Source organism: Heptranchias perlo, unplaced genomic scaffold (assembly GCF_035084215.1).
Source record: "Heptranchias perlo isolate sHepPer1 unplaced genomic scaffold, sHepPer1.hap1 HAP1_SCAFFOLD_646, whole genome shotgun sequence".
NCBI lineage: Eukaryota > Metazoa > Chordata > Chondrichthyes > Hexanchiformes > Hexanchidae > Heptranchias > Heptranchias perlo.
In genome coordinates, this window is record NW_027139673.1 from 60316 (window position 1) to 83728 (window position 23413).

The 23413-nt window shown below is 44.1% G+C and overlaps 1 protein-coding gene across 1 annotated transcript; it reads left to right on the plus strand.

Moving 5' to 3' along the window:
- The first annotated feature begins 1499 nt into the window (after positions 1–1499).
- On the plus strand, positions 1500–5178 carry LOC137318087 (G-protein coupled receptor 15-like). The gene is made up of 2 exons (XM_067981055.1): positions 1500–1572; positions 4274–5178. The coding sequence occupies exons 1-2, from the start codon at positions 1500–1502 to the stop codon at positions 5176–5178; spliced, it is 978 nt and encodes a 325-aa protein (XP_067837156.1).
- Positions 5179–23413: the final 18235 nt, after the last annotated feature.

A 23413-nucleotide genomic window follows, 5' to 3' on the forward strand; every position in this document is an offset into this window, starting at 1 on the left:
GGGTCTGTCCAGGTCCCGCGTTCGGCGTTCATTTGATGGTACTGCCAGTGTCCAGAGATCGATGTTCATTTGATGACACTGCTCAGGCCCGGAGTTCGGTGTTCATTTGATAACAATACCCGGTCCAGAGATCAGGCTCCATTTGATAGCACTCTCCTGGTCTGAGGATCGGACGAGTAGGACCTCAACAGAGCTGGGACTAATGTCCTCGCTGCGAGGTTCATTGGTGCTGCGGTGGAGGGTTTACACGAATGTGGCAAGGGGATGGGCACCAGCATGTCGCATTGGAAAGGAGAAACAAGGTGAACAAAGGATTAGGAGAGACAGATAGCACTAGAGTAAGAAATATTGCAGTATTAGGTGGGATCAGACGAAGAGAGAATACGAGGAGGTCTAAGATAGATTTGGAGTGAATTTGTATAAACGCACGAAGCGAGGTAAATAAGGTTGGTGAGCTTCAGACAAAAATAGCCACATGGGAATACGACGACTTGGCGACAACGGAGACTTGGATCAAAAAAGAGCAGGATTGGGTTCTAAACATTCCTGGACACAAAGTGCTCAGGAAAGCTCGAGAAGGAAATAAAGGAAAGAAAGGAGGCACTGGCAGTATTGATCAGTGGGGGAACTTTTAGGGAATAGTTAAGAAAAGACATACCTGCTGTCGAGGCAGTAGAAAAAAGGTTCACTCGGTTAATCCCGGGGATGAGGGGGTCGACATTTGAGGAGAGGTTGAGTAGATTGGGATTCTACTCATTGGAGTTCAGAAGAATGAGAGGCGATCTTATTGAAACATATAAGATTGTGAAGGGGCTTGATCGGGTGGATGCGGTAAGAATGTTCCCAAGGATGGGTGAAAGTAGAACTCGGGAGCATAATCTTAGAATAAGGGGCTGCTCTTTCAAAACTGAGATGAGGAGAAACTTCTTCATTCAGAGGGTTGCAGGTCTGTGGAATTTGCTGCCCCAGGAAGCGGTGGAAGCTGCATCATTAAATAAATTTAAAACAGAAATAGACTTTTTCCTGGATGTAAAGGGAATTAGGAGTTTCGGGGAGCGGGCAGGAAATTGGACATGAATTTAGATTTGAGGTTAGGATCAGATCAGCCATGATCTTATTGAATGGCGGAGCAGGCTCGAGGGGCCGATCGGCCTACTCCTGCTCCTATGTCTTATAGTATCATAAGGTTTAGGTTCGTTATGAAAAAAGGACAAGGAACAATGCAGAGTAAAAATACTTAATTGGAGGAGGGCCAATTTCAGTGGGATGAGAACGGATCTGGTTCGGGTAAATTCGAGCCGGCACGGACAAGATGGATCGAATGGCCCCCTTACGTGCTGTATCTTTTCTATGGTTCTATGGTTCTAATTGGTCTCCAAGATTGGTAGGCAAAACTGCAATCGAACAATGGGCAGCATTTAAAGGGGAGATGGTTCGGGTACAGTTTAGGTACATTCCCGAAGGAGAAAGGTAGGGCAACTGAAGCCAGAGCTCCCAGGATGACGAAAGAGATCGAGAGTAAAATAAAGCAGAATAAATGGGGCGTTTGTCAGATTCAGTTTGACAATGCAAGTGAGAATCAGGCTGAATATAGAAATTCAGAGGGGAAGTAGAAAATGAAATAAGAGGGACGAAGAGAGAGTATGAGAATAGAATGGTAGCTAATTTAAAAGAGAATCCAAAAGACTTCTACAGGCATATAAACAGTAAACGGGTAGTAAGAGGATGGGTGGGGCTGTTTGGGACCAAAAAGGAGAACTGCACACTGAGGCAGAGGGGATGGCCGAGGTCCTAAATGAATAATTGGCACGTGTCTTTACCAAGGAAGAAGAGGCTGCCGAAGTCACAGTAAAGGGGGAGGAAGTTGAGATACTGGATGGGATAAAAATTTATAAAGGAAGTACGAGAAAGGTTGATTGTATTTAATGTAGATAAGTCACCCGGTCCGAATGGGATGCATCCGATGTTGCTGAGGGAAGTAAGGTTGGAAATTGCAGAGGTACAGGCGATAATCGTCCAATCATCCTGAGATACGGGGGTGGTGTCAGAGGACTGGAGAATTGCAAATCTAAAAAAAGGGTGTAAAGATAAACTCAGCAATTACACGCCAGTCTGTTTATCTCGGTGGTGGGGAAGCTTTTAGAAACGATAATCCGGGATGAAATTAACAGTCACTTCGTCAAGTGTGGAATAATCAAGGAAATTCAGCACGGATTTCTTAAAGGCACGTAGTGTTTAACGAATTTGTTTGAGTATTTGGATGAATTAAGTGAAAGGTTTGATGAGGGCACTGCGGTTGATGTTGTGTATACGGACGACCAAATGGCGGTCGATAAATTGCCGCATTATAGACTTTTCACCAAAGTTGAAGCCCATGGAATAAAAGGGGCAGTGGCAATGTGCATAGGACATTGGCTAAATGACAGGGAACAAGAGTATTGGTGAACGGTTGTTTTTCGGACTGGAGGAAGGTGTACAGAGGTGTTCCCTGTACAGGACCATGATTTTCTTGATATATATTAATGAATTGGACTTTGGTGTGCTGGGCACAATTTCAATAATTGCAGAAAGCAAATCGTGATACCCATTGATTCCAATTTTACGAGGGCTCCTTGATGCAACACTCCGTCAAATGTGGCCTCAAGGTCAGTCACTCTCACCTCACCTCTGGAATTCTGCTTTTTGTCCATGTTTGGGCCAAGGCTGTAATGAGGTCTGAAACCGAGTGGACCTGGCGGAACCCAAACTGAGCTTTGGAGAGCTGGTTATTGGTGAGTAAATGTTGATTGATTAACTGTCGACGACACTTTCCGTCAATTTGCTGATGATTGAAAGTAGACTGATGGGCCAGTAATTGACCAGTTGGGATTTGTCCTGCTGTTTGCGGATAGGACATACCTGGTCAATTTTCCACATTGTCAAGTCGATGCCAGTGTTGCAGCTGTACTGGAACAGTTTGGCTGGAGGCGCAGCTAGTTCTATAGCACAAGACTTCAGCACTACAACCGGGATGTTGTCGGTGCCCACAGCATTTGCTGCATCCAGTGCACTCAGACGTTTCTTGATATCACGTGGAGTGAATCTAATTGGTTAAAGACTGGCTTCTGTGAAGGCGGTGATATCGGGAGGAGGCCTGGATGGATCATCCACACGACACTTCTGACTGAAGATGATTGCAAACGCTTCAGCATTGTCTTTCGCACTGACCTGGTGGACTCTGCCTTCATTAAGGATGGGAATGTTCACAGAGCCTCCTCCTCCCGTTAGTTGTTTAATTGTCCACTAGCATTCAAGGCTGGATGTCGCAGGACTGGTTGTGAGATCGCTTAGCTCTGTCTAAAGCAAGCTGGGACGAATGTGTCCTTTGTTGTAGCTTCACCAGACAGTCACCTAATTTTTAGGCACGCCTGGTGCTGCTCCTGGTATGCTTATCTCCACTCCTCATTGAACCAGGGTTGATCTCCTGGCTTGATGGTAATGGTAGAGTGAGGAATATGCCAGGCCATGTTGTTCCAGATTTTGCTCGAATATAATTCTGCTGCTGCTGATGGCCCACAGCGCATCATGGATGTCCAGATTTGAGCTGCTTGAGCTGTTCTGAATCTATCCCATTTAGCATGGTGGTAGTGCCACACAAAACGATGGACAGTGTCCTCAGTGTGAAGACTGGACGTCGTCTCCACAAGGACTGTGCGGTGATCAGTCCTACCAATACTTTCACGGACAGATGCACCTGCAACCGGTAGATCTCTGTTTCCAACTTACCTCCCTGAGCAATTAAGATGCACCCCGTGCTCTTCATCTAATTCTGTACGATACAATTCATCTAATGCCTCCTTCTTTTCTGTGACTCTGGCAGCATCCTCTTCTTTATTGAAGATAGAAGCAAAGTACTCACCTGGAAACTCGGCAATGCGCTCTGCCTCCACAAGGTGATGAGTGTTTTGACCCCACCCTGCCTTTCACTATCCATTCACTCACTCATTCTGGTGGACTGGTGTCTCTTATTTGCTAATACTTTGTGAACCTCTTTTTTACTAAATGTGTCTCTATTTGATAGCACTGTCCAGGTCTGGGGTTCAGTCTCCATTTTATTGCACTGTCCAGGTCTGGGGTTCAGTCTCCATTTGATGGCACTGCCCAGGTCTGGGGTTCGGTCACCATTTGCTGAACACAGTAAGCTCAGTGTAAATTCCTCTCAAAATGCTGTCCAATCTTTGTTGCCAATCTGATGAGTGATTTTCCTGATCTTTTTTGTTCCGATTTCTCCCAGTTAACCTGCTGGTGATCCTGATCTTATCCCGGGGAAAGTGTGGTCTGTCTCGTTGCATCTCCTGTTACCTGGTGTCCATGGCAGCGGCTGATCTAACCGTTATCGTCACTGCTGTGATACTGGACCGTATTGTCACCCTTTATTTCATTAATATATTCATAAACAGCGTTACCATGTGTGGTCTCGGTGACTGCCTCACTCATGCAGCCACAGACTGTTCTGTCTGGTTCACCGTCACTTTCACCTTTGATCGATTTGTGGCCATTTGTTGCCAGAAGCTGAAAACTAACTATTGTACCGCGAGAACAGCGGCTGTGGTTCTCGGAACAGTGAGTGTGTTGAGCTGTTTGAAGAACATCCCTTGGTATTTTCGATATCAAGTTAATTATTTATTTTCCATTCCGGTATATTGCATGGTGAGGTTCAGCTACTATACCTCACTCCTGTGGAAAGCATTCGACTACTTTCATCGTGCGTTAACTCCACTGCTCCCGTTCGTGCTGATTCTGCTCCTCAACGCTCTGACGGTCAGACACATTTTACTGGCGAGTCGAGTGCGCAGGGGGCTCCGGGGGAAGCGTGATCGGGAGAATCACAAGGATACGGAGATGGAGAACCGCAGGAAGTCCATCGTTCTGCTCTTCAGCATATCTGCAAGCTTCATACTGTTGTGGATGATACAAGCTGTGTCCACCATCCACGAACGGATTGTGTTTAATCACGTCACTGATCTAATCTTCGGCAACCACCTTCCAGGCGGTTTAGAATACATCGGGCCGATACTGCAACTCCTCAGCTCCTGCAGTAACACCTGCATCTACGTCCTGACTCAGACCAAAGTCAGACAGGAGATTAAGAATGTGCTCACATATCCCTTTGTTCTGATTGTCCAGTTGGTTAAATAAACCTAAGAGCTGACCGCTCTCCTGCACTAGAAGTGAGATTGTTTCACTTTCCATCGCACAAATCCCATCCCAGCTCTTGTTGCCGGAGACACAAAACATCACAGAAACGTTTGGAATCATGAGGCATTTTAAAGCTAATCCAACAATATTTGGCTTCGAACTCACTTAACGCTGACTGACAGCATTGTGAAGAATTGTTGAACAGGATTCTCATCTTGAATGGAAATCTTTAATCTTTGATGAAAAAGTATTGTACAAAAAGAGACAGGTAAAATTTATCCACAGTGTCATCATAATTGAGACTTCTCTGCGGCCTGTATTTTGACCAGCCCCTTCCTCCTCACTGACACGCCTCTCCACCTCACATGCCCCCCGACCCGCCCCTCCACCTCACATGCCCCCCGACCCGCCCCTCCACCTCACATGCCCCCCGACCCGCCCCTCCACCTCACATGCCCCCTAGACCCGCCCCCGTGACTCTTGTGACTGAGTCTAATCATGGCTGTAATTTTCTTTGTACACTTCACTGTTGCTGAGTAAAATGGATTGCTTCATCAAATCTCTGTCCCATCGATCTGCAGCCTCCATGCAGGTGAAATGCGAGGGTGAAACGCTTGGATTGTGAAGTTCTAATGGGTGGGACAGTACCTCATATTGTCCTGGACAGATTTTTGGAGACCATTATCCTTAAGTGATGAACAATTTTGAATATTTTTGGCCTGCTGTACCACCTGGTGAACTTTGGATGTTTGTTCAGAATGTAACTTTGTGCCTTCAAATGAAATATCCTGTTTTTTTGCCGGGAGTTTGGAATGATTATATCTGGCACCAATCTTCCCACCCACATCCCCTCCCTCGGGGAGATCATCCTGACACTCCAATATTCTCCCACAGCTGTCTGCTTTTGCTTGTTTTCCTCAGATGTTTATGGCAATATTTCTCAACTTGTGTTGGGAAACATTAAAGATGTCTTCTAAGGGCTGTCCCTTGTTTCTCCCTTCCTTGGTCTTCCTCATTGGATTCCAACCCACTGGACTCTGCATTTTTCTGGAGAAGGTATCCCAGTGGGGACCACACGAAGAATCTTGTGAGTTCTCCCAAATCTTTGCGAGGTCTTTGCTGGCCTTGTACAGCTGGACATGCAAAATGCAACAGATTGTAGTTGAAAACTGATAACTACAACGCTATGATATTTCCAGAAGTACCAGCACTTCTAGAATAAGATGGGTTGGCATCTGTGCCCAGAAGGAGATGGCTGTGCCAACCCTGATATGATCAGAATTGATACAGAAAGATACAGGCGGATGGAGCACTGCAATGCTGTAGGAGTGAGGAGGGAGTGCAGTGCAGGCGCCATCCTTCACTCTCCCTTAACAAAGAGTTAAGAGACAGTCAGACAAATTTTCCAATCTATTGGGTTCAATGCTGAACTGGAACCAAGGCTGTTCTTCTGCTGGTTACTGCTCTCAAAACCTGCCCAAATCTCCATGGTCCAAACTTTTCCAATCCCGCAAGGTCCCTCCGCACCCCCCACGCCCAAGACACCAACCCTGCATGCCACACTCCCGACCCATTCCACCCAGTCCCTCACCGCTGTCACGTCCGATCCCATCCCGTTCCTTACAGCCTTTCCCATCCTGTCCTCTCTCGTGTCACTACAGTGCATACAGGAAGCTGAGAGTTTCATGGATAGCACGTTTCATGAGGTGGCCACCCCACAAATACTGAGGGTTGAGGGGAGATGGAATGGTTGACCACCAGACAGATGGGGAGTAACAGGCAGGCAGTGCAGGAATCCCCTGGGAGTGCGGCACTCACAAACCACTGAGGATGTTGACACCTCGGGGGAGTACAGTTCGGAGCAAATCCAAAGAACGTGGGAGACTCGACTGCACAGATGGGCAAAGGAAATGCAGTTGTTACAGGGGATTCGATAGTCAGGGAGATGGACATGCGTTTCTGCAACCGCCGACATTTGTTCCACATGGTTTCTTAGCTCCCTGGTGTCAGACAGGGTAAAGGATATCACAAAGAGGGTGCAGAACATTTTGAGGGTGGAAGGGCAACAGCCAGAAGTCGTGGCCTATGTGGGAACCAACGACATAGGAAGGAAAAGGGTCGAGCTCCTGTCGTCATAGTTTCAGGGGCTAAGGAAGAAGTTGAAAAAGCAGGACCTCAAAGGTAGTAATCTCTGGATTACTCCCAGTGCCACACGCTAGTCAGTATTGGAAAAGTTGGATAAGACAGGTTAACAAGTGGCGAGAGAAATGGTGCAGAAGGTAGGGCTTCAGATCCCTGGGGCATTGGGACCAGTTCTGTGGCAGTTGGGAATAAAATGTGCCACACAAAAGTATGTTATGCTCATTTTGTTGGGGTGTAATATATTAGCATGGATAGAAGATTGGTTACAGAGAGTAGGGATAAATGGGTGATTTTCAGAGTGGCAGGCTGTGGGGTGCCGCATGGATCGGTGCTTGGGCCTTAGCTATTTACAATCTATATTAATGACTTAGATGAAGGAGCCGAGTGTAATGTATCCAAGTTTGCTGATGATACAAAGCACGGTGGGAAAGTAAGCTGACGGGAGGACTCAAAGCGTCTGCGAACGAATATAGGCAGGTTACGTGAGTGGCCAAGAAGGTGGCACATGGATTATAATGTAGGGAAATGCGAGGTTATTCATTTTGGTGGGAAGAATAGAAAAACAGATTTTTTTTTTTCAAATGGTGAGAAACTGTTACATTTTGGTGTCCAGAGAGATCTGGGTGTCCTCGTACATGAAACACAGAAAGTTAACATGCAGGTACAACAAGCAATCAGAAAAGGAAATGGCATGTTGGCCTTTATTGCAATGGGTGTTGGAGTACAAGAGTAAGGAAGTTTTGCTATCTGGAGTAATGTGTACAATTTTGTTCTCCTTTTCTAAGGAAGGATATACTTGCCTTAGAGGTGGTGCACTAGATTAATTCCTGGGAAGTGAGGGTTGTCCTATGAGAAGAGATTGAGTAGGATGTGCCAATACTCTCCGGAGTTTAGAAGATTGAGAGGTGAACTCGTTGAAACATTTAGGCTTCTGAAGGGGCTTGAAAGGGTCGATGCTGAGAGGTTGTTTCTCCTGGCTGTAGAGTCTAGAACGAGGATAAGGGGTCGGACATTTAAGCCTGAGATGAGTAGGCGTTTTTTTTTTCAGTCAGGGCGTTGTGAATCCTTGGAATTCTCTACCCCAGAGGGCTGTGGATGCTGAATCATAGCGTATATTCAAGACTGAGGTCGATAGATTTTTGGACTCTCGGGGAATCAAGGGATATGGGGATAGGGCGGTAAAGTGGAGTTGAGGTCGAAGATCAGCCATAATCTAATTGAATGACGGAGCAGGCTCAAGGGGCTGTATGGCCTACTCCTGCTCGTATTTCTTATGTTCAGGATCTTTTCAAGACGGGCGGGTTGCACCTCAACAGAGCTGGGGCCAATGTCCTTACGGGGAGCTTCATTCGTGCTGTGTGCGAAGGTTTAAACTAATTTTGCGGAGGGTGGGCACCAGGATGAAACATTCGCGAGGAGAAACAAGGTGCACAGAGGACTGGGAGGGACAAGCAGCACTGGTGTAAAAAATAGTTCAGACATCAGAGGGATCAGACATGGGGGAAATGCGAGGCAGTCTAAGATGAGATTGGAGTGCATGTGTGTAAATGCACGTTGCGTGGTAAATAAGGTTGGTGAGCTGCAGGCTCAAGTCTCCACATGGGATTATGTTATAGAGGCAATAACAGAGACCTGGCTCAAAGACGGGGAGGACTGGTACTTAATATTCCTGGATACAAGGTGTTGAGGAAAGATAGGGAAGGAAAGAAAGGAGGGAGGGAGGTGGCAGTATTGATCAAATAAACTATTATAGCACTGGAGAGGGATGATGTAGTTGAGGAGTCAAAGTGAGAATCTAATTGGTTAGAATTAAGGAATAATAGAGGAGCTATTACACTACTGGGTGATACTATAGGCCAACGAATAGTGGGAAGGAGATAGAGGAGTAAATTTGCAGGCAGATTACAGAAAGATGCAAGAATTATAGAGTGGTGATAATGGGGAACTTTAATTATCCCAAAATAAACTGGGACTCTAACAGTGTAAAGGGCAAATAGGGAGAGGAATTCCTGAAATGTGTTCAAGAGAACTTTCTGGAACAGTGCGTTTCCAGCCCAACCAGGAAGGAAACAGTGCTGGATATAATTCTGGAGGAATGAAGTGGGCAGGTAGAGCATGTTTCATTGGGGGAGCAATAGCGGAACAGTGATCACAATATCATTATGCTTAGAATAGTTACGGAAAAGGACAAGGAACAATCAAATTTGAAAATGCTTTACTGGAGGAGGGCAAATTTCAGCGAGTTAAAAATGGATCCTGTCCAGGTGGATTGGAACCAATAATTGGTGGACAAAACCATAATTGAACAATGGGATGCCTTCAAGGAGGAGATGGTCCGGGTACAGCGTCGTCGCATCTCTACAAAATGGGTAAGGAATGGCATCCAAATATCTAGCTCCCTGGATGACTAAATATATAGAGATTAAAATGAAACAGAAAAAGGAGACTTTTAAGGTTCATAATTCAATAGAGAACAGACTGAATATAGAAAGTAAAGAGGAGATCTAAAAATGGGAATACCAGGGGCAAAAAAACTGAAAGAGTTTGAGAATAGATTAGCGGCCAAAATAAAAGGGAACCCAAAAATCATAAAAAGGGCAGTCAAAGGGTTAGGGAAAAAAAGGAGATCCTCTTTTGGAAGCAGAGGGCAAGGCTGAGCTACTAAATGAATCCTTCACATCAGTCTTCAACAGAGAAGAGCATGCTGTCGTTGTAGCAATTAAGGAGGATGTAGTTGCCATATTGGATAGGATTAAAATAGATAAAGAGGTCCTTAAATGATTGGCAGTACTCAAAGTAAAAAAGTCACCCGGCTCTGATGGGATGCATCATAGGTTACTGAGGGAAGTGAGGGTGGAAATTGAAGAGGCACTGGCCACAATCTTCCAATCCTCCTTAGATATATGGATCGTGCCAGAGGACTGGAGATTGCAAATTTTACACCCCTGTTCAAAAAAGGGGAGAGGGATAAACCGGCAATTACAGGCCAGTCAGTCTGACGACAGTGGTGGGGAAACCTTTCGACACAATAATCCAGGACAAAATGAATTGGCACTTGGAAAAGTATGGACTAATAAATGAAAGTAAGCACGGATTTATTGAAGGCAAATCGTGTTTGCCTAACTTGATTGAGTTATTTGATAAAGTAACAGTGTAATGGCATTTAATAAGGTACCACATAAAAGGTTGTAATACATAATAAGTGCTCATGGGAATGGGGGTAATATTAGCATGGAAAGAGGATTGGTTAACGGACGGAGAACTGATAATTTTCAGGTTGGCAGGCTGCAACTGGTGGGGTGCCGCAGTGATTGTTGCTTGGGCCTCAGCTATTTATAATCTATATTGATGATTTAGATGAATGGACCGAGTATAATGTATCCAAGTTTGCTGACTATACAAAACTAAATGGGAAAGTAAGCAGTGAGGAGGACATAAAGAGTCTGCAAAAGGATATCGACAGGTTAAGTAGTTCGCAAGAAGCTGTCAGATGGCTGTAATTTGGGGAAATGTGAGGTTTTTCACTTTGTAGGAAGAATAGAAAAACATAATATTTTATTAAATGGTGAGAAACTCGTAAATGTTGGCGTTCAGAGTGATTTAGGCGTCCTCGTACAAGAAACACAGAAAGTTAGTATGCAGGTACAGCAAGCAATTAGGAAGGCACATGGCATGTTGGCCTTTATTGCAAGGGGGTTGAAGTACAAGAGTAAGGAAGTTTTGCTACAATTGTACAGGGCTTTGTTAAGACATCTTCTGGAGTACTGTGTACAGTTTTGGTCTTCAGATCTAAGGAAGTGTATACTTGCCTTCGAGGTGGTACAACGGATGTTCACCAGATTCATTGCTGGGATGAGAGGGTTGTCCTATGAGGAGAGAATAATTAGAATGGACCTATGCTTTCTGGATTTTAGAAGAATGATAGAATATTTCATTGAAATATAAAAGATTCTCAAGTGGCTTGACAGGGTTAATGCTGAGAGGATGTTTCCCCTGGCTGGAGAGTCCACAACCAGGGGGCGAAGTCTCAGGATAAGAGGTTGGCCACTTAGGACTGAGATAAGGAGGAATTTCTTCACTCAGAGGGTTGTGAACTTTTTCAAATCTTTTCCCCAGAGGGCTGTGGATGCTCCGTCGTTGAGTATATTCAAGGCTGAGATGGAAAAATGTATGGTGTCTAGGGGAATCGAGAGATATTGGGATCGGGCGGGAAAGTGGAGTTGACGTTGAAGATCAGCCATGATCTTATTCAATGGCGGAGTCGGCTCGAGGGGCCAACATGGCCTACTCCTGCTCATATTTCGTATGTTTTTAGGAGGACAGAGGCAGACTGGTGAAATTTAACGCAGAGGCGTGTGAATTGATACATTTTGGTACGAAGAACGAGGAAATGAAACATAAACTAAATGGCACAATTTAAAAGGGGGTGCAGGAACCGACAGACCTGGGGGTGCACACACACAGAACTTTGAAGGTAGCAGGACAATTTGAGAAGGCTGTTAAAAAAAAATGACCCTGGGCTTTATTAACAGAGGCATAGAGTACAAAAGCAAGGATGTTATGCTAAAACTTTATAAAACACAGGTTAGAATTGTGTCTAGTTCTCGGCACCACACTTTAGGAAGGATGTCTAAGCCTTCAGATAGACCTTAGGCCGCAGAAGAGATTTACTCGAATGGTCTCAGGGATGAGGGACTTCAGTTATGTGGAGAGAGTGGTGAAGCTGGGGTTGTTCTCCTTAGACCAGAGAAGGTTAAGGGGAGATTTGATGGAGCTGTTCAAAATCATGAACGGTTTGGACAGAGTAAATAAGGAGAAACTGTTTCCAGTGGCAGAAGGGTCCGTAACCAGAAGACACAGATTTAAGGTGATCGGCAAAAGAATCAGAGGCGAAATGAGAAAACATTTTTTTACGCTGAGTAGTAATGATCTGGAATGCGCTGCTTGAAAGGGCGGTGGAAGCACATTCATTAATAACGTTCAAAGGGGAATTGGATAAATACGGGAAGGGAAATAACTACAGGGTTACGGGGAAAGAGCAGCGGAATGGGACTGATTCGATAGCTCTATCAAAGAGCCGGCACAGTCATGATGTGCCGAATGCCCTCCTCCTGTGCTGCAACTATTCTGATACTGTGAGTGGGGCCACATGATGGACATCAGTGGGAGATTGGGGAATGTGACAGTGAGCCTAAGTCTGTCCTCAACAGATGTTCCGACAGGGACTGCCCAACACCAATCAATGAATCATTAGCAGAAGCGCGACCTGGCTAAGCAGGGCTGACTCACTGCTGAGCCGGAATCAAATCTTCGTTGATGTGTTCAGTACCATACCGAGCGGTACCAGATCCTAATGTGGCAGTGTTTGGAGAAAGATCATATCCAGGGTTACACGTCAGTCTCTGATGTTGGTAGTGCCATGATTAACAAAATCATTGGGTCACAACAAACAAAACGACAGGCTCCCAAACACCACCACTTCATCTCAGAGCTCTCAAAATATCATTCAAAAATAAATGATCGGTTTGCCATCACTGCAGATGAGTGGATCGGAAATCCACTGTTGGACTGGAAAAATAGGCTTGTGAACAGAAATCCAAAACTTCCAGCCTCACCTCACCTAAACTGATAGATATATATATAAATATTTATGTAAAAGAATAATTAGCCACTCCTATCCTCACATACAAAAGTAGTTAAATCGCACCTGTAGCATTTAGGTAGCAGCAAAGCGTGATGGGATACTTGACCATTATGGTAGCAGTTCGTAACTCACACTGTAAAAGCTGACAAAGGCAGGTTTGTTGGATTTATGGCCAGCACCTCGCTTATCTCCAGAACAAGTTAAGGAATGTTTACCCAAGGCGGAGGCTGACATTGTTTATCCTAACCAGCTTATTTCGGATGATTAAGGGAGGAGCGGTGGATATCTCCAAGGTCACCCCAGCACAAAAGGGAGTAAGGGATGAGCTGATCAGGACTTTGTGAAGACCCCCGTGCAATCTCAATGTCTGGGACTTATGTGTTTACTGTTAATGGTCCTCCTCAGGAATGTGAGATGTTTAATTACATGGGACGACGCAAGGTAGCCCCTGACAAATGAGTGTCAGATTATACCACTCAATGAAACCCACTGTAGTTACGTAAACATGTACCCTCACCTTTCACAGCAGGTGGTTGTTGCTAATTGAAAGGTGCAAACATGCTTGTTGTGCTGATGTTCCTTTGAGAGTTAAGTGCGAGCTGGGGGAATCCTACCACTCTCCCTTTGTGCACAAAGCGTTCCAATAAACTTTAACTTGGCCAGCAGTCCCGTCTCCGTCTGGTTTTGCTCCAAAAATTCGAGTCCATCACCACAAGCCATGCCGTATTTCTGGGGTGTTAATCTCTCATCAATCAGCTGATTCCATGGAGCCGACCGCTTACTTCCAGCTGTGTTTTCATATCGTGAGTCGATACTGAAACTGGAGGGTCGGCTCAACCTGAAGAAATTCAGAAGAGATTCATTAGCTGCAGTCAGTTATCCAGCAAGAGCAAGCATAGAAAGTTGAGCAGTTTATATGGCAAGATTCCGTCAAGGGGTCAAGTGTTATCATGGACTCTTACAGCACTGGAGGCCGTTCGACCCATCTTGCCTGTGCCGGCTTTTTGAAAGAGCTATCCAATTAGTCCCCTTCCGCTGATCTTTCATAGAGTCATCGAAAGGTTGCAGCACGGACGGAAGCCATTCGGCCCATCGAGTCCGTGCCGGTTCCATGCAAGAGCAAAAAAACTAGTCACACTCCCTGTCCTATCCCCGTGGACCTCCATTTTTTCCCCTTTCAAGTACTTATCCAGTTCTTTTTTGAAGGCCATGATTGAATCTGCCTCCACCATCCTCTCGGGTTGTGTATTCCGTATTCTAACCACTCCTGTGTGGAAAAGTTTTTCCTCATGTCACCTTTGGTTCTTTTGCCAATCACCTTAAATTTATGTCCTCTGGTTCTTGACCCTTCCGTCAATGGGAACAGTTTCTCTCTGTCTACTCTGTCCAGACCCTTCATGATTTCGAATACCCCTATCAACTCTCCTCGCATCCATGTCTGTTCTAAGGAGAACATCCCCAGATTCTCCAGTCTCGCCACATAACTGAAGTCCCTCATTCCTGGTACCATTCGAGTAAATCTCTTCTGCACGCTGTGCAAGGCCTTGACATTCTTACTAAAGTGTTGTGCTCAGAATTGAACACAATACTCCAGCATTTTATAAATGTACGGCATTACCTCCTTGGTTTTGTACTCAATGCCTCTATTAATAAAGCCCATGAACCGTATGCTTTTTTTAACAGCCGTTTCAACTTCCAAAGATTTGTGTACATACACCACCAGGTCTCGTTGTTCCTGCACTCCCTTTAAAATTGTATCTTTTAGTTCAAATTGCCTCTCCTGATTCTTCATACCAAAATGTATCATTACACAATTATCTGCGTTAAATTTCATCTTCCATGTCTCTGTCCATTTCACCAGTCTGACTCTGACCTCCTAAACGCTGTTGCTTTCCTCCACATGGTTTACTATATTTCCAAGTTATGTGTCATCTGCAAACTTTGAAATTATACCCTCTCGGTCTTGGAACCCCTTTTAAAATTGTAAAATTTAGTTCATATTGCCTCTTTGCATTCTTCTTACCAAAATGTATTACTTCACTGCCGACATGAGTCCTACATGGTGTGTTGCTTCACTGGTGCCAGAATAAAGGACATCATCGAGAGGGTGCAGATAATTTTGAGTTGGGGGGAGGGGAAAAAGGCAACAGCCGGAAGTCATGGTCCATGTGGAAACCAATGATATAGGAAGGAAAATGCTTGCGGTCCTACAGACAGAGTTCCAGGAGCGAGGGAGGAAGTTAGCGAGTTAGAATTCTCAGGTGACAATCTCTGGATTACCCCCAGTGCCACGCGCTAGTGAGTAAAGCAATAATTGGATAAGACAGGTTAACGCGTGGCTGGAGTAACGGTGCAGGAGGGAGGGCTTCAGATTCCTGGGGCATTGGGACCAGTTCTGGAGCAGGAGGGACCACTACAGGTCGGATAGGTTGCACCTCAACAGAGCTGGGACCAATGTCCTTGCGGGGAGGTTCACTCGTGCTGTAGGGGAGGGTTTAAACTAATTCGGCAGGGGGATGGGCACCAGGATGAAATATTCGGATTGGAGAAACAAGATGCACAGAGGACTGGGAGAGATAAACAGCATTGGAATAAAGAATCGTTCATAAATAGGAGGGATCGGACAGGGGGAAAATGCTAGGCAGTCTGAGATGGGTTTGGAGTGCATGTGCGTTGCGCATGGAGCGTGGTAAATAAAGTTGGTGGCGCAAGTCGCTGCCTGGTACAATGACATAGTAACAATAACAGAGACCTTGCTCAAAGAAGGTGAAGATTGGGCACTTAATATTCCTGGCTACATGGTACTCAGGAATGACAGTGAAGGAAAACGAGGATGTGGTGGCAGTATTGATCAAAGATACTGTTACAGCACAATAAATGGATGATATAGTTGAGGGATCAAATACAGAATCTATTTGGTTAGAATTAAGGATCAATAGAGGAGCTATTACACTACTGGTGAATACTGTAGGTCACCAAATAGTAGAAAGAAGATCGAGGAGTAAACTAGCAGGCACATTACAGAAAGATGCACGAACTATAGTGTAGTGATAATGGGGACTTCAATTATTCCAGTAGAGACTGGGACAGTAAAACTGTAAAGGGCTAAGAGGGGGATGAATTTCTGAAGTGTGTTCAAGAGAACTTTCTGGAACAGTATATTTCCAGCCCAATGAGGAATGAAGCAGTGCTGGATCTATTTCTGGGGAATGATGTGAGGCAGGTGTACCATGTTCCAATGTGGAAGCATTTGAGAAACAATGATCACGATATCATTAAGTTTAGAATTGTTATGGAAAAGGACCAGGAGCAATCAAATGTGAAAATACTTAACTGGAAAAGGGCAAGTTTCACTGAATTGAAAATGGATCTGGCCCAGGTGGATTGGAATCAAAAATCGGCAGGCAAAACAGTAAATGAGTAATGAGAGGCCTTCAAAGCGGAGATAGTTCGGGGACAGAGTGGTTCCATTCCCACGAGTGGGAAAGGAAGGGCATTCAAAGCTATAACTCCCTGGACGACTAAAGATATGGAGATTAAAATGAAACAGAATAAGGAGGCTTATGATAGATGTCAGTTTCATAATTCAGTGGAGAACCAGGCTGAATATAAAAAGTACAGAGGAGATCTAAAAGATTGAGAGGGGCAAAGTGAGTTCATTAGAATAGATTAGCAGGTAACATAAAAGGGAAACCAAAAGTCTTTTAGAAACATATAAATATTAAAAGGCTCGTCAAATGAAGGGTGGGACCGATTAGGACCAAAAAGGAGATCTTCTTGTGGAGGCAGATGGTATGGCTGAGGTACTGAATGAATACTTCACATCGGCCTTCACGAGAGAAGAGGATGTTGCCAAAGCCACAGTAAAGGAGGTGGTAGTAGAGAAATTGGATACGATAAAAATAGATAAAGAGGAGACGCATATAAGATTGGTACCGCTCAAAGTGGAAAAGTCTCCCGGTCCAGATGGGATGCATCGAATGTTACTGGGGAAGTGACGGTGGAAATTGCAGAGGCTCTGGCCACAATCTTCCAATCCTCCTTAGATATGGGGACGGTGCCGGAGGACTGGATCATTGCAAATGTTACACCCCTGTTCAAAAAAGGGGAGAGGGATACAATTGGCAATTACAGGCCCAGTTATCCTGACATCGGTGACTGGGAAACTTTTAGAGACAATAATCCAGGACAAAATTTATTGGCACTTGGAAAAATATGGATCAATAAATCAAAGTCAGTATGAATTTGTAAAAGGCAAATTGTGTTTGACTAACTTGATTGGTTTCTTTCATAGGATCCTACAGTACATGAGGAGGCCAATCAGCCCATCGTGCCCGTGCCAGATTTTTGAAAGAGCTGTCCAATTTAATCCCACACCCCAGATTTTTCGCCATACACCTGCAAATTAATCCTCTTCAAGTACATGTCCAATTGCCATTTCAAATTTCCTATGGAATGTGCTTCCACCACCCTTTCAGGGAGTGCGTTCCAGATCTTAAAAACCCCCTTTATGAAAAAATCACTCCTCATTTCCCATCTCGTTCTTTTCCCAATTATTTTTAATCTATGACGTCTGGTTACCGATCCACTTGCCAGGGGAAACAGTTTCTCCCGACTTGCTCGATCAAAACCCCCCATAATTTTGAACACACCTATCAGGAATCCCCTTAAACTACTCTTCTCTGAGAACAATCTTAGCTTTTCCAATCTCTCCACATCACTGAAGTAACTCATCCCTGGTACCATTCTCGTAAATCTCTTCTGCACCCTCTCTATGGTCTTGACGTCCTTCTTAAAGTGTGGTGCCCAGAATTGTACACAAAACTCCAGCTGAGGCCTAAGCGGTGTTTTGAAATGGTTTAGTATGACTGCCTTTCCATTCAATGCCCCTATTTACAAAGCCAATTATCCCATACGCTTTCTTAACCACCTTATCGACTTGCCCTGCCACCTTCAGTGATTTGTGAATATACACCCGAGGCCCCTCTGGTCTTGCAGCCCCCTCAAAATAGTACCATTTAGATTATACTGCCTCTCCTTGTTGTTCCGCCCAAAGTGCATCACTTCACACTTATCCGCATTAAATTGCATCTGCCATGTGTCTGCCCATTTCACCAGTCTGTCTCAGTCCTCCTGAAGTCTGCTGCTATCCTCCTCACTACTTACTATGTTGCCAAGTTTTGTATCATCTGCAAACTTCGAAATTGTACTCCCTCTACCCAAACCCAGGTCATTTATATTCAACAAGAGAAGCGATGGCCCTCATACCGACCCCTGGGGGACCCCACTGTATACTTCGCTTCAGTCGGAAATGCATTCGTTCACCACTGCTGAATGCCTCCGATCGCTTAGCCAATTAAGTACCCAAGTTAGGGTTCGGGGTAGGGTTACCGGGCAACCAGAGACGGAATTAATATTTACATAGGGATCGAGGGATGGTATCAATACTGATATGGGATCCAGAGATGGTAATTGTAATTGCAAGGGATCCAGAGAAGGTGCTAATATTTACAGGGAATCCAGAGATTGTACTAATATTTACAGAGGATCCAGAGAAGGCACTTATAATTACAGGGGATCCAGAAACGGTTTTAATATTTACAGGGGATCCAGAGATGTTACACATATTTACAGGGGATCCGGAGACGGTACTGTTATTTACAGTGGATGCAGAGAAGGCAAAAATATTCACAGGGGATTCCGAGACGGTGCTAATATTTACAGGGGATCCAGAGGTGGTACTAATATTTACAGGGGATCCTGAGATCGCACTAATATTCACAGGGTATCCAGAGATCGTACGAATATTTACAGGGGATCCTGAGATCGCACTAATATTGGTAGGGGATCCAGAGAGCGTACTAATATTTAAAGGGGATCCAGAGACCATACTAATATTTATAGCAGATCCTGAATCGGTATTAAAATTACAGGGGATCCTGAGATCGCACCAACATTTATATTTGATCCAGAGATAACACTACTATTTACAGTGGATCCGGGGTTTGTGCTAATAATTGCACAGCATCCAGAGATTGTATTAATATTTGGCGGGTAATCCTGAAACTCTAATAATATTTACAGGGAGTGCAGAGAAACTACTAATATTTACAGTGGATCCAGATATGGCACTTACATTTACAATGGATCCAGATAAGGTGCGTATACTTTCAGTGGATGTAAAGAAGGTGCTAATATTTACAGGAGATTCAGAGATGGTACAAATATTTACAGTGGATCCAGACGCAGTCCTAATATTTACAGGGGATCCAGGGAAGGCATTTATATTTGCAGCGGATCCAGAGACGGTTCTAATATTTACAGTGGATCCAGAGATGTTACAAATATTTACAGGGGATCCAGAGACGGTACTATTATTTACAGTGGATGCAGAGAAGACACAAATATTCACTGGGGATCCCGAGACGGTACTAAAATTTACAGGGGATCCAGAGGAGTTACTAATATTTACAGGAGATCCAGAGATCGCACTAATATTTAAAGGGGATCTATTGATCGCACTAATATTTACAGGGGATCCTGAGATCCCACAAATATTTACAGGGGATCCAGAGACCATACTAATATTTACAGGGTATCCAGAGACCGTACTAACATTCAAAGGGGATCCAGAGACAATACTAATATTTACAGGGGATCCTGAATCGGTATTAAACTTTACAGGGGATCCTGAGATAGCACCAATATTTACATGTGATCCAGAGATGACACTCGTATTTACAGGGGATCCGGGGTTTGTGCTGATATGTGCACAGCCTCCAGAGATGGTATTAATATTTGGCGGGTAATCCTGAAACTCTAATAATATTTACAGGGCGTGCAGAGATGGTACTAATATTAACAGTGGATACAGAAAGGTACTTATACTTTCAGTGGATCTAAAGAAGGTGCTAATATTTACAGGAGATCCAGAGGTGATACTAATAATTATAGGGGTTCCAGAAAGTTTTCTATTATTTACAGTGGATCCAAAGATGTTACTAATAATAACAGCGGTTCCAGGCACTGTGCAAATCTTTACAGGGGTTCCAGTGACAGTATTAATAGTTAAAGGGGATCAACAGACAATACTACTATTGACAGGTGATCCAAAGTATCCATTGACTGTACTAATATTTTCAGGTGATCTAGAAACTGAAATAATATTTGGATCCACAGAAGATACTCGCATTTACATTGGATCCAGAGTTCAAGTTAATATTACAGGTGATGCAGAGACGGCACTTATATATAGAGGAGATCCGGAAGGGTTATTAATATTTACAGGGATCCAGATACATCACTAATGTTTAGAGGGGAACCAGTGGCGGTACGAATATTCACAGGGGATCCAATGGCAGCACTGATACCTTCAGGTGATCCAGAGGTGGTACTAATATTGACAGGGGATCCAGTGGCAGCACTAATATTTACAGCGATTCAGATACATCACTAATATATAGAGGGGAACCAGTGGTGGTAAGAATATTCACAATGGATCCAATGGCAGCAATGATATTTTCAGGGGATCCAGAGGCGGTACAATTATTAACAGCGGATTCAGAGGCCGTACTAATAATTACAGGGGATCCAGATGCAGTACTAATATTTACAGCGGATCCAGAGGCGGTATTAATATTTACAGTGAATCCAGACGAGGTACTAATATTTACAGGGGATCCAGAGGAGTTGCTAATATTTACAGGTGATCCGTTGACTGTACTAATATTTAAATGTGTTCCAGAAACTGAACTAATATTTAGATCCACAGATGATACTATCATTTACATTTGATCCAGAGTTCATGTTAATATTAGAGGTAGTCCAGAGACGGCACTTACATATAGAGGTGACCCGGAGGGGGTTTAATATTTACAGTGTATCCAGAGGCGGTACTAATATTGACAGGGGATCGAGAGGTGGTACTAATATTGACAGGGGATCCAGCGGCAGTACTAATATTTACAGGGGATCCAGAGGCGGTACTAATATTTACAGGGAATCCATGGATGATACTAATATTTACCAGGGATCCAGAGATGTTAGTAATAATTACAGGTGATCCAGATTTCGTGCCAATATTGAAAGGGAATCCAGAGGTCATAATAATATTTACATGTGTATCAGGAGACGGTAATAATATTTAAAGGTGATCCATTGAATGATAGAAAATTTACGGCACAGAAGGAGGCCATTCGGCCCATTGTTTCTGCGCAGCTGAAAATGAGCCAACCAGCAAATCCCACTTTCTGGCACTTGGTCCATAGCCCTGTAGGTCACGGCACTTCAGGTGCACATCCAAATACTTTTTAAATGAGTTGAGGGTTTCTGCGTCTACCACCCTTCCAGGCAGTGATTTCCAGACCCCCACCACCCTCTAATCCATCTACTAATTACTTTAAATCTATGTCCCCTGGTTATTGACCTCTCTGCTAAGGGAAATAGGTCCTCCTAGCCACTCTATCGGAGACCCTCATAATTTTGAACACCTCCATTAAATCAAATGTCTGCCTCCCCTGTTCCAAAGAGAACAACCCCAGCCAATCCAATCTTTCCTCACAGCTAAAATTATCCAGTCCTGGCAACATCCTCGTAAATCTCCTCTGTACTCTCTCTAGTTCAATTATGTACTTCCTGCAATGTGGTGATCAGAACTGACACAGATCCTGAAACTGTACAAATTCTTACAGGGTATCTACAGACGATATTAATTTTTACAGGGAGATCCCGAGATCATACTAATATTTACAACGTGTTCGGAGATTGGTTCTTATATTTACAGGAGATCCAGAGACGGTACTAATATTTACAGAGGATCCAGAGATCGTGCTAATATCTTCAGGGGATCAAGAGAAGTTGCTAATATTTGCAGGTGGATCCAGAGATGGCAATAATATTTTCAGCGGATCTAGACATAGTACTAATATTTGCAGGTGGATCCAAAGGCGGTACTAATATTCACAGGGGATCCAGAGGTGGTACTAATATTTACAGGGGATCCAGAGACACTACTAATATTTACAGGGCATCCTGAGACAGTGCTAATATTTACAGGGGATCCTGAGTCGGTACTAACATTTGTAGTGGATCCAGAATCGGTACTAATATTTACAGGGGACCCAGAGTCGCTACTAATCTTTAAAGGGCAGGGAATCCATGGATGATATTAATATTTACAAGTCATCCAGAGTTCGTCCCAATATTGACAGGGGATCCAGAGGTCATAATAATATTTACAAAATATTTTATTAATTATGGGTGATCCAGAGACAGTGCTAATATTTACAGGGATCCAGAGAGAGTACTAATATTTAAAGAGGATCCAGGGACAGTACTAATATTTACAGGGGATCCAGAGATGGTACTAAAATTTACAGAGGGATCGAGAGATCGTGATAATATCTGAGAACATAAGAACATAAGAAATAGGAGCAGGAGTAGGCCAAACAGCCCCTCGAGCCTGCTCCGCCATTCAATAAGATCATGGCTGATCTGATCCTAACCTCAAATCTAAATTCATATCCAATTTCCTGCCAGCTCCAAGTAACCACTAATTCCCTTTACTTCTCGGAAACTGTCTATTTCTGTTTTAAATTTATTTAATGATGTAGCTTCCACCGCTTCCTCGGGCAGCAAATTCCACAGACCTACTACCCTCTGAGTGAAGAAGTTTCTCCTCATCTCAGTTTTGAAAGAGCAGCCCATTATTCTAAGATTATGCCCCGTGGTTCTAGGGGCATCCTTTGGAATATCCTTAGCGGATCCACCCGATCAAGCCCCTTCACAATCTTATATGATTCAATAAGTTCGCCTCTCAACCTTCTGAACTCCAATGAGTAGAGTCCCAATCTACTCAACCTCTCCTCATATGTCCACCCCCTCATCCCCGGGATTAACCGAGTGAATCTTCTTTGTACTGCCTCGAGAGCAAGTATGTACTTTCTTAAGTATGTACACCAAACCTGTAAGCAGTATTCCAGGTGCAGACTCACCAATATCTTATATAACTGCAGCAATACCTCCCTGTTTTTATATTCTGTACCCCGAGCAATAAAAGCCAACATTCCGTTGGCCTTCTTGATCATCTGCTGCACCTGCATACTAACTTTTTGATTTTCTTGCACGAGGACCCCCAGATCCCTTTGTACTGCAGCACATTCAAGTTTCTGGCCATTATGATAATAACTCACTCTCTGATTTTGATTGCCAAAGTGCATAACATCACATTTTCCAATATTGTGTTGCATCTGCCAAATCTACGCCCACTCACCCAGCCTGTCGATATCCGCTTGTAGGTTTTTTAGGTCCTCCTCACTCTCTACTTTCCCTCCCATCTTTGTATCATCTGCAAACTTTGATATGTTACACTCGGTCCCCTCCTCCAAATCGTAAATATAGATTGTAAAGAATTGGTGCCCCAGCACCGACCCCTGCGGAGCACCACTGGCC